Consider the following 12,892-nt stretch of genomic DNA (forward strand, 5'->3'; position numbering starts at 1 on the left):
CATATTTACAAGGCCATGTAAAGCCACCCTGCGTGGCTTTTCATGGCTTTGTAAATATGGCCCCCTTTCATGCATTACTCCATGTGAAAGGGGCATTCCATGGGAGATGCTGTGGGCGTTACCAAGCCACCTCCATGGAGCCTTACGCATTTCCAGATTTACAAGGTTTTGTAAACCTGGTAATGCGTCAGATTCCTACACCTCCCCAGGGGAGGTGTAAGGGAGGCGCAACGAGGAGAAATATCTTTGTGTCACCTTGTTTTTCCTTTTTCTAAGTGTGCTGCAGCTCTTGTGACTGTTTTTTTGTGTGTAGCAAGGTCTCCCTTCCCGCACAAAAACAATCACCCCTACGACGCAGACACCCTTGCACCATGGCACAAAGGTGCCTGCGCTGGCGCATGGCAGCCCATTGTGCACCTGTGCAAGAGAAAAGGACAGGTATGCACCGTATCTTGTAGATACGGCACATTCCCGCCCTTTTCTTATGACGCACTGCTGCACAACCATGCGTCAAAATATTGTAACTGAGGTCCTTCATCCAATGCTTTCAACTGGCCAACAGATATGCGATGTAAATTGTACTAATTAATGGCTTTCCCTACCTCTTTTTCATAATGGACTGTTGGAAAGTATGGAACATATCTTTAATAATTATTGTGTTTTTTTAGCTGGACTGAGTAAAGCCTGAGTGACTTAACGGAAATAGCTAAGAAGTACTTGGAACTGTTTAGTGCAGTTTCTATTGAAAAAAGTGTGCAGTGGTCCATCGTTGGGGCAAGAGATGATGCGCTCTGCTCCTCAGTCGCAAGACATAATGCTTTGCTCTCGAATAGGGTGGGATACGCTCAGAGCATGTCAGGTCTAACCTAGCTGCTTTATGACGGATTCACGAATATTTGCAGTGGAGCAAATCTAGAGGAACTCTGGCCAGGTTGGAGATGTCAGTTCGTATTCAAGATGCACCAGACCAATCTTTCCGGACACTATTTTCATTGGCTTTTCAAACCTCCTGATTAGTTAATTCAATTTGCAGGAAGGTTTCTTAGGGGTGTGCTTGCCATCTCCAGATGTGTGTGTCTTTGGAGAAGTGGTACATTCAGATCTGAGGTGCTACCAGCAACTGCGAAGCTAGCAAAATGCAGTATTAACAAACACTGTCAGACCCATCGATCTGGCATCATTGTGACAACTTATGCAAAAGCAGGCATACTGAAATTTATTTATATACTGTTCCAATGTGTAACAGCCCCAGAGACATTATTCCTAGCTGTTAGCAGGTCCCAAGGGAAGCATGTGCTTATAAATGTAGTGTCCCTCACTCACCCGAAGGTGCTATGCTTCATCATAGGGCTGTGCTCATCGCCAGGCCGGCACTACAGTGCCTGGCGGGCCCACGAGAGGGGTCTTTGTCAAAGATCTTTTAATCAATATGTCAATAGAGCAGTGTAGGGCGAAGAGTGGTATGTCCTACAAAAATGAGAAGGTTGGTGAATGGTGTGAAACTAAAATCAAATACCAACCAGATGCCGCCATACTGTTTAACACATCGGAACAGTGTACTGATATTGCATTTCTATTATTTGGGGAGATTACTGGACCGTTATCCTCCCTGTCCCTTCCTTTGTTAGAAATGTATTTATATGCAATAGTACATTAAAACAAACCAATTGATTTTGACAATACTTGGTGGTTGCTTTGGTGGTGGTGGTGGTTTGGTATTGGTGGTGATGGTACTGGTGGTGGCAGCAGTATTAGTGGTGTTGGTTTCAATGGTGACGGTGTTATTGTTGGTGAAATTGTAGTAATGGCAGTGGTGGTGCTTTTCTCATTGGAGTTGGTGTGGTACAAGTAGTTCTGTATTATTGGTGGTGGTGTAGTACTGGTGGTGTGGAATTGGTGATGGTGCAGTATTGGTAGTGCTATGGTTTTAGTGGTGGTGGTATTAAGGGTGCTTTTATGTTGTTGGTGGTATTGTAGTAGTGATATTGGTGGTGGTATTGGACATGGCGGTGGAACGATACTGGTGGTTGTGACATTGGTATTGGAGATATTGGTATTGGTAGTAATGTTTTAATTGCATAGATGGTCCTCAGTATATTGGCTGCATTTGTATTGGTGGTATTGGTAGTGATGGTGTTATTGGAGATGTAATGGGCCGTATCGATGGTGATGGTATCGGTGATATTAGAGGTGCAGGTATTGCATCAATAAAACAAATAAATGATGTGAGAGAAATGTGTGGTATTTAAGAGGTAAAATAGAACCTCATACATTGCAATGCAAGCACTGCACAGCGGTTGTAATGGTACACCAAAGAACTGAAAACATGAGGTGTGATAGAAATACTCCTCTTATTGGCACCCAAGCACACTCTATATATATTGTAAAACTTAGTCACTTAAAGTATGCACACGTCGAGAGCTACATATAGCCATACCTAAAAATCAGATGAGAAATTATGGAAAAATTGGGAAATATCCAGCACAAATATTATTTGTGCCTGGGAGTTTTAGTGTCTGCCCTTTGTGCTGTAAAAGACTATGAAAGTGTGACCATCAGTCTTTCTCTTCAGCTAGAAGACGCTACCCATGTGGTCTTAACCATTCGAATATATATTGATAAATAGCTCTTAGCACACAATATGCTTAGTTGTGTGCCGCAGTGGCAACATTAGCCCCATCAGCACCAAGGGATGCGGGGGGCTTACTCTAAGGGCCCCCCTCTAGCACTGTGCACAGTAAGCGAGCCACTGGCCTCAGAGCTCTTAAATGGGTCTTGGGGGCGGGGGCCTCTGTGTGATTCGCAGGGGGGTGCCCCCAAGTTTCGTTACGCCACTGGTATGCCCTCATGTTTGTACGTGACTTTCTTCCTCCATTATCTTACACATATACCATTTCTTTCTGTTCATTTGCAGTACCTCCTTCCGACCCTATTTGCAGGGTTCAGGGGTCACTGGACATTGGTAATGACATTACCCTAACCTGCACCTCTGAGGAAGGAACGCCTAAGCCCACTTACCTTTGGGAGAAACTCGACAGCGCTCCCAGGTTGCCTGTAACTTCAACGCAAGGTAGGTGTTTCTAACTGTTTAAAACATTGTTCCGGTGTCAGAGTGGAAATTGTATTTCCCAGATACCTGTGGATATGCTTCACACATAGGAGTCTGCTAATTAATAATTTTATTGCTGTAAATTGTGTAAAAATCTTAAAGTTGCAGTTTTTGAAAATTACAAAGTTGTGATTTTTTCAAGTAGTAAAATTCTCCTATTTGTGCCGGAAAGTATTCATAAAAATATTTTGTTCATAGTCTTTTTTAGGTCTCGCATGAGGCAGTGCATTCTCTGTCACTTGCGAGAGATTTTGTTTACATATACGGGGCTTACAGCCCGTCCATTACGTACCATTCGTTGGCTTCATCATCACTCTCATTTCCTTGCTTCTCATTCATTAGCGCATGCCAGTTTCACTTTCTCTTCGTGTGTTTGTCCCTTCTGTGGAGCATGGAACAAATACTGCTTCCTGTCGGTGTCCTTCCACTGGTCGTGCACTTCCAGAGGTACTTTTGTTATTTAAGTTGTAGCATTCTAAAGAGTGGATGTGTTTGCAGGCAATCTTCCTTGTCCCGCTTTACGTTGTTTCTTGCCAGTTCCCCTCCCATATTGTTACCCTGTCATCGTTGCTAGCCCCATCCTCCTCCCCCTTCCTGCATTTTTGATTGACCTGCTCCCCTCATCCCCACCATTGTTTCTTGCCTGGCCCTCCTCCTGCGTGTTGCTCTTTTGTCATTGCCTGCCCCGTCCCCCGACCATGTTGTTGCTTGAGCCATTCCTCTACCCCCTCCCCTCGTTGTTGCTTCACTCATGTCCCCATACTGTTTCAATGCTTGCCCCATCCCATCAGCGCCTCCCCTCATTGTAGCTGTCCACATCCTTGGATTCCATTTTACAACCCTGAGCCGGTCTGGCTCTGCACAATACATGAACTCAGCCACTCTGCACACCACTCTAACCATGCCTTCAGCCACACACTCCACAACCTGATTACATCCTCAGCCATATTTGCATACTGGAGGTGACGCCTTTCACGTTCTTTTCCCCCTCTATCTTACCTCAGATACGTTGCACACTGCCTGCCCTCCATGCGGTGCCACAGTCTTCACGGTCTTAGTTGGCACTGCATCTGCCACCCAGCATCTTCACCTACTCTGTGCACGGTCCCATTCTCTTGCTCTGGGACATCAGTAATCCTCAGCCACGCTTTCCACTATCTCTTATCTGCACTGGAATGAGGACATAGGAATTCTATGCACCTAGAAGGAGAAAAAAGTCCTGAACGTTTGGTGCAGAGTTTGCAGGGAGAGATAGTACCCCTGTGTTACCACTCCTGTGCAGTGCCAGGGTGCATATATCTGATGCAGTCCACTTGACCGTGATCCTGTCCCAAGGACTCCCACAACCATTGTTGTTAGCCCCGTACCCATGCCCAAATCCCCATATGATTGCTTGCCTTGTACCCCCCTCCCACCATTATTGCTTGCCCCATACCCTTCCCACCAGAAAAAAAGCACTATGACATAGTGCTTTTTTCCTAAGCGTAGGCAAAGCCAAAAGGTCTCATCTTTGCGAGATATATTGTACTGGCTTTGCAAATGCTTTTTATAGCTGAGTATCAAACTCCTGGGGTCGTCTTTTCTATTATGCAGAAAAAAAGCAGAATTCAATTTCCATACTTTTTCCCTAATAAAACTTTTTTTGTAGGCTCTAGTCCTATTTCTTGCATAATAATTTTTTTAATTCTATGACGTTTGCAGAGTTTTATTCTTTCTTTCTCCATTTTTTATATTTGAGCTTTCTGGCTTGTATATCACACGTTGGGACCCAAGTCGGATATACTTTTCTACTGAGCACTGTAGCTGCATTGCAGAACAAGGGGGACAAGGGAGCACAGTAAAAGATGAACATGTGCCGAATGTATGATGAAGTTTCCTTTCACAGCCAGCAACCTTTACTGTAGTTTGTGCAGAATCCACCAACAGTAGGGATGACTGTGGCCTCTTCTGCACACACATGGCTCACTAAGGTACATCATGCAGTACTCTTTCTTGACTGCTGGCCTTTGGCTAATTCTGATTTGTAATTTGTTGCCCTCTCTCTGTTGTGCTTCAGGGTTTGCTAGAGGTGTCTCGATGAAATATCTCAACCAGCAGAAGCTCATTATCATAGCACCTTCTAGGATCAGTCAAGTGCAGGGGAATGCTTCGGATGCTGCCTGGGGATGGGGTTTGTTTTTGTTCTGCAGGTATCAGTTGTTTGGGGTGGGGCATAAGTTGAAGCAACATTTGACTTTGCGTAGATCAATAACAATATTTGCAATAAAAATGGGTGCTACCAAAGTATCTGTGCGGCAGTTAGTGAGTGCAAGATGGGTTTCACTTTTCCACAGGCATGTACATTTAGAAGCTGAGTTCCCCTCATCAGAGTGCACTTGCATCTACAGAATTAAGGACTTTTTGAAAACGACTTTGTTGTCCAGCTGGAAATTAAATTGCATCTTATTTTTTCCAATTGTTTAACTTTTATTGTTAGAAATAGGTTTCATAGCCATCCTTGTGCCTCCTCCCACAGTTTGAAATGTAATGTAAATGAACTGTATGGGGTTGATATGTTATACTTGTCAGCAGCCCTTGGCTACCTGTTGAGTGGTGTCCTCCATTGCTCTTCAAGCTCTTTTCAAGGCACACTAGATTTCCTAACATAAAACAATGGGTCAAGTTGGATCCTAGGACCATCTAAGAATGCTATTTACAACTTCAAGATGAAGTTTCAATGAAGCAAGACCCCAACTATATCATTCAGCTTATTTCAGAGTGCCATGTTATTTGCCATTATAAAGTTGGTATTTCCTTCCACGTCTGATATTGATTGTGTTGTCTCTTTCTTGCTGTCCTTGTCCTCTGTGCAGATATGGCCCAGGGCACAGTCCTCCTCAGAAACATAAGTACCTCTACCTCTGGACTTTACCAATGCATGGCCTCCAACGTCATCGGAACCAGCACCTGCACCATGAACCTGCAAGTCATTGCACGTAGGTACATTGATTAAAGGTAAAAGATACCACTAGCCCTCTCCCTTCACTGATATATAGAGTATTCAAATGACAAAGATTATGGCATTTGCAAGAGTGGTGAATTAAACAGTGCTACAAAAGCATGTAAATACAAACTAGGAGGAAGTGGGGAACAACCTGAAGGAAAGGATGAATCAGTGGTGTTCTTCGGAAGGTGAATGAGAATGAGGGAATTTAATCTTTTAAGGATGGTAGCCCTCATGCACCATTTGGTGGAATGCTTCATCATACGTCTCCTCATGCCAATGGTGGGGGTTGCTACAGCTTGGAGCAAAAGAGTTATTTTGGTTTAATGCGGCGGAAGTCCTATGATGAGTAGCTATCCTAAGTGAAGTAATGGAGGTGATCTCACATCTAATACAGAGATAAAGTACAGTTAAAAATACCTCACGGTGAGTTGAACAATTAATTTCCTGTCCTTATATGGTATAACTTAAAAGAAAGGGAAGTAATTTAACCCTTTTAAGTGGTCGACATGTTTCAGCCCTTACCTTGTCCTACTAAGAGGTGCTTATGGCTTTTGTCAGGACCTAAGTATTATTCTTTGTATCAAAACCTCATTAGGCTATGTACATTTTGTAAAAAGGACTTATCCTTGACCCAGTGATGCGTTGGGTGCTTATGTCACCAGGATCAATACAATTGGATCCTTGGTGTTCTAAGATAAGCCTGCACTCAGGTAACCGATCTAAAGGGCCACCTCTCCTAGCGTTCACCGCTTCAACAACGTTGGTCGGATCCTGGCATATCGACCTAAGGTCTTACGCACTTGGTACCTTAAGTTGTTCTGCTACAAAAGCATGCCCAGTTCACAAAAGAGACCGACGAGGAAGGGTTGGATCTGCAGGCGGTCAATGGAAGTATGATGGAACTGTATCTTAGCCTGTAGGAAGGCTAAAGGAAGAAGTCCGCTGAAACGTAAATATGTGAGGTTATGGAACACGAAGGCTAAAACGTTTACTTAAAACCTGCTGAACCTTCCAAAAATCTTCTAAAAAAAGAGCCTAATGCGAGTGTGAGGAGAGATAAAAAGGTGCAAGGAGATCAAAGAACGGAAAATATGTGCTTCCTGGAAAGTACCATACATGTTACTTTAGCCAGACACCTGTTTATGCAAGATCCCCAGCACAGCCACCCACAGTTAATAGGTGGGGGATTGTAGCAAAGGATAATCAGAGGTTTTTGACTGCAAGTAATTATGTTGCAGAAAGTTCCCTTGTTTAGGGAAATGTAATGTTGACATTTTGTAACTTTTGAAGAGCAAGCACAATTCAAGCCAGTTCATAGTTGGGGTGGTAACATCACTGGCTAAGTAACTTTCCAGCTCTCTTGTAGTCTTGCAGAAGGTATGAGATATACAATAATGTTGCCTGTACTCAGCTGCATTGCATTCCAATAACATACACATTTCTGTACGGAATCATTCTCACTTCACACCTGATTTTTGGTCTCCTGACCAGCTGTCACTCTCACTCAAAGGAGTGGGAAGTTAACTAGCTGAGCTATGCTTATCTAAACATTGTGTTTTACTAGTAAGCTGATCCCAGGACACATTGCTTCTGTACCTGGTGCATTTATTTTTGAGGTGTTCATTGTCATGTTATATATATAAAATTCTATTTAGAAAACAAGCTTTGAATTTTAAACACAAAAAAGCCCAAGAAACTAGGGGGCAGATTTATGAGGGACTTGCGCCCCTTTTACGCCGCCGTTGCGTCACTTTTGTGACGCAGCGGCGGCGTAAACCCTGCGTCACTTTGCGCCTTATTTACATCGTGACGCATCTATGGAGATGCGTCACGCTGTAAAGCTCTGCGCTACATTAAACCTGCGTCAGGTTTAATGTATGCAGGGTGGGCGTTACGGCGGAAAAAGCCTCGGAAAAGTGACTCAGTCAAATCTATAAGATTTGACTGAGTCACTTTTCCGACACTGATGCGTCAAAACCCTGCGCCTGCTTGAAGCAGGCGTAAGGCTTGACGCACCATGTTAGGGATGGGGCAGGTTGGAACAGTGCTGGAGTTGCGTCGCGCTTGCGACTCAACTTAAGCACTGCGCCAACCTTACGCCATCGGATGCGTCACGCATCTGTTTATTCCTGCGCCATGATGCGCCGCATTGTAAATGCGGCGCATCATGGGTGGCACAAGGGTAAACTTGCGTGACGCATCTTTCCTGGCGCATCCTTGCTGATTTGCAGGGATGCGCCAGGAAACATAAATCTGCCCCATGATTGTATGTTTTCCTAAAGTTCAGTATCACTCTGTGTGTAGATATTTGGATGATTGAAAGAGGAGCAGCTGCTTACTGGACGGTCAGTGGGCAAATTAGGGGTGTGCAAAATCGTATAACTTTTTCTCATGAAATGTTTGAGAATTTACAAATTTGCAAGATTTCACTTAAGGAGTGAAATGTGGCTTGCTGCTATCTTGCGTATTTTTTTTTATTTACCTGAGGGCACCCGTGTAAAAAATTCTTGTGAGAGACTGGTTTAAGTAAAAACAAGTTTGTGAGTGAGACTGTTTCTGTGCGAACCAGTTTTCCTCTGTTATGTGGCAAGACGTTTTTTATGCAAGGTGAACACAAAATTGTGTAATGCAAAATTTGGTACATTTCACAGCCAATGATGCTCGGATATTTGACAAATTTTGCTAGTGTAATTAAAATGCAATCTTGACCTACTTTAGTGTATCCAGTGGTACCAGTTGTAGAGACACTTAAATATTAAGTTGAGAGGGCTAACAACAATCAGGTGCCGAGCAAGAAATGAATGAGTTAGATGACATTTGGTTGAAACTGAAAAATGTACATCACTTAAGATGAGAGCCCTGCTAGCCAGACTCGTTTTAGGACTAGTTTGTAGAGACACACATATTTAAAACTGTTTATGATTAGCTACCTGCTCACCTCATGGAAGATTGTAGTGATGTGCTTGCGGCAACACCACACCTCTCTGAAATAATTGACCACGGCCTGAGTGTCGCTGCCAGTGCATCACCTCAAGCAACATGAATGAGGACTCTGAGGGTCCTAATGGCAGCAGAGGGCAGAGTTGTACTACAGAACTGGCAACAGTGGCGGCTAGCATGAATGAATTATGGCGAGGCTCTTCTCTGCCAGGACCCTTGTTGTCCACGAGCAGGAAAGGGAAGGACTTCCTCCCTGCTCAGTAGAATGCGATCCAACCAATCCTGGAGCTGCTCTGGGGCTGGGGGCCTGTGTCAGCAATCTCCAGACTGTTTCACAGCTTTTGGATTGCTAGGTCTACAATGGGCATGTCAGACTGCCCGTCGCAAGACGGCCGGCCAACCCAACATGCTCACTATAGACCGGTGCAGTCATCCTGCATATGCAAGATTCAACCCCGCCCCCACCCTGGAGCTGTACACAGTGCGAGCCCACAGCAAATAAATAAAATGGCATTGATTGCTTTCTTATTTATTTGTGTTTGCCTGCTGCACTCGCAGCAGGTGGGGCGACGCTCCTCCACTCTTTAGGAGGAGCCGCCCCTGACTGGCAGGTAAGTATATCCTTCACTGAGCCAGAGAAGTTTTAAAGAAAAATACTTTGTTTGAAAGGAGTTCTTTGTAGATCCTCTTTATGTGCACAGAGTAGTGTAAAGTGTGTGATTCGGGCAAATATTCATAAAAGAAAATTTCACTCTATCTGGAAGTATGTGCAAAGTATGATTGAGTTGGATCCACATATTAAGTGTGTTACCATTTTTAAAAAGGTAACCATTTGAACACATGAAAGCCGCCAGTTCAAATCACTAGAATTGCTATGGAGCACAGAGCCCAGCCTGAATAAGAGCAGTTTATACAGTGCTTACTTTGTAAAAATATAAGTGCCAGTGCCTTTTTCAGGGGGTCACTGCAACTTGCACTACCCATTGCCCCTGACAACACTGGCAATGACAGTATCTACACATCTACTAACCATCACACTCCTACAAGTGTGACAATTCAGACTCTTCCAGGTCACCTAGTGCTAAATCAATGGCCTTGGCAGCAGATATTAATCATTTATAATGTATAGTGAATTAATAGACAGCTGTTGCTGTGCTCATCTCTAAATTAGACTAACATCGCCACCATGTGGCAGACTGTCATGGGTGCCGGTGTTGACAATTAGTTGCTGGTGCCATGCACTGAAAACCACTGGCTAAAATTAAGCACTGAGTTTATATCAGTTGTTTGTAAGCCTTACTTTCCTATTGTCACTTGTAAAGACCTACTACCTTCTCATTGCAGCTCAGCATCAGAGTGTTGGGCTGATCGCTGGAGCTGTGGTCACAGCGGCACTGGTCCTGATCGTCTGCATTATCCTGGTTGCCGTCTTTTTGTTTTATTGGCGGAACAAACACAAGGAGGAAGAGGAGGACATCCCAAACGAGATAAGGTGTAGTACTAATGTGTCCTGATTATATAACACAGCATTGTTACTCATTGCCATTGATAGTACTCACTGACTTGATCAGTGCAGTAAAGTGGGGGCCTACAAGAGCTGGTGTCATTCCACATGTTCAGGAAAACCCCAGATTATATAAATTATATTATGTCATGCACTTAGCCTTTGCAAACACACATTAGACACCCTTGGACCACACACAGGGCAGAATTATGCTGTGGCTACATCAGCTGTGGAGCTAAGAATACAGCACAGTGTGAGAGTGGGATGGGGTTAGGGATTCATGCTGTCGCTGAAGCATATGTCTGAGGCTTCTGTGAGGTAGTGCAGTGAATTTAGCTACTGGTTACTTGTCACTATTATGCTGATGTGAAAACTCATCTAGTTCACCTCACAGCAGAAGGTATTTCTAAATGTAACCCTGATCAACATACATCAATGATTAGAGCAGTGGTTCCCAAACTGGGGTCCCCGAAGCCTCCTGAAGGGGTCCCCGACTACTTTGAAAATTGAATAATAAAAGATCAATAAAGTGTAGATATACAAGGAGGCTAAATGTACAATTGAAATTTTTTAAACATACTTTAAATGTGAAGGAATTTGAAACTGGAGGCTAAGAATTAAATTAGTATCCGAAGATTGATTTGCGGGAGCAGTGCAAGTGCTTCAAACTGAATATAGTATGGATGATGAGCAGCCTCAATTGAATTTAGAAAAGCTCCAACCATTCTATTAAAATTACATTTTGATTTCTTCTTTATTTATATGTTTTTTAATGAAATAAAATGTGTTTTGTATATTTGTTTGAATGCTTTTTTATATTTTTGTGTATTGTTTTGTGGTTCAAATCATCAATATTGCTTAGGCCGGGGTCCCCGACTTCCAGTAATGACTCGCGGGGCCCCCGGATTTGAATAATGGTTCAGTTGGGGTCCCCGGGTTCCAGTAATGATTAAATGGGGGTCCCCAGAAGTCAAAAGTTTGGGAACCACTGGATTAGAGGATATTTGGTGTCAATTGACTTGTCCAGGAGTGGATGGCGATCTATTGACTACTGTACTTCGATGTTATCTGGGCCCAAAGTCTGTCTTGTTCACCAGTATCCACATGATGCAGGGTTAAGTGATGACCATGGCCAAACTAAGTTATTGTGCATAATATTGTTCCTTGTTTAGGAGGGACTCTCACCTGCCATGGATCTGTCCAGCCCTTCAAGCTGAACAGATAAACATAATTCAGACACTGACGTGCTTGCTGATTGGATAGCATGACTTATGGATCAGTTAGAATCTAGTACAACACTTCTTTACTGATAGGCCCCACCTTTCCATCCTCTGCTCAGACATAGGATGAGACTCCCCTTTACACTGCAGTCTTTCCACAACCTCAAGTCCTTCCGATTGGGGAACATACTATGTGCTCCTCATCGCACTTGGGTAGAGCATGAGGTTATCAAGAGCTACACACAATTATTGGGTTAAGACATTAAACAGTAAGGGCCTCAGGGGTTGGCAGGCTTCTCTGTACAGTATCTCTGGTTGAGTGAGGCTAATGCATCCCTCTGCCAAGGATTAATAGGGACTTAAGTGACTTGGCCAGGTTGTTCCAGAGCTGCACATCCTGTGTCTTTCCTTTGTGCTTTTATATCTCAGTGGCACCATTTACAAAACTATCAGTTCAGTTCAGTTCAAAAACTTTATTTTGATAGGACCATATCCATGAAAGCACAACACATACAGAAAATTAAAAACACAAATTCATATTCACAGTAAAACAATTTCAATAACATGGTTAGAAATGCATAATATTTTTTAAAAAAACAAGTGCAACAGGTTACTAAGAAAAAAGCCTGTGTATTTAAAACATTCTTCATAGGTTGTGCATCGTTTTACGAGCCCATACAGCCATTCTCAGAAAAGTACCAACGCGGAAGACTAACTCATCATCTTCCAATTTAAGGGTACTCCTGAGCGCATCTACTAAATGAATGGGTGAGGTTTTAAAAAAAAAACGTTATTAAAAATGTTGGGAAATGAGGCAGTATCTGTGAGGCCTGCACAAATAACATGTCACATTTGTCCTTCACGGGGAACCAAACACCCTATTGTAGCACTTGACTCTCAGAGGGTAGCGTTGGAGAGCAGTCTAAGGCTTTCTCAAGGGAGATGGTGTGGGCTAGTAATCTCCATTACAAGTACGCAGAAATACCACTCAATAATTGATTGTCCAGTCTGTACTTTGCTTTATAAAAGTAAGAGTACATTTATTGAACACACACACTACTCAATACTATGCTACAATTTACAAATATACATAAGTTGTTGGAATTACTTTGTCACATTTCATAACACCCCCA

The 12,892-nt window shown here is 43.2% G+C and overlaps 1 protein-coding gene across 1 annotated transcript in view; it reads left to right on the forward strand.

Moving 5' to 3' along the window:
- Positions 1-12,892, forward strand: part of IGSF11 (immunoglobulin superfamily member 11) — a 545,901-nt gene that overhangs the window by 496,455 nt on the left and 36,554 nt on the right. The window contains exons 4-6 of the mRNA XM_085621149.1: positions 2,915-3,070; positions 5,962-6,084; positions 10,380-10,527. Of these exons, the coding sequence (XP_085477275.1) occupies positions 2,915-3,070; positions 5,962-6,084; positions 10,380-10,527 (427 nt within the window). The remainder of the gene's footprint in view (positions 1-2,914; positions 3,071-5,961; positions 6,085-10,379; positions 10,528-12,892) is intronic.

Source organism: Triturus cristatus, chromosome 8 (genome assembly GCF_964204655.1).
Source record: "Triturus cristatus chromosome 8, aTriCri1.1, whole genome shotgun sequence".
Taxonomy (NCBI): Eukaryota; Metazoa; Chordata; class Amphibia; order Caudata; family Salamandridae; genus Triturus; species Triturus cristatus.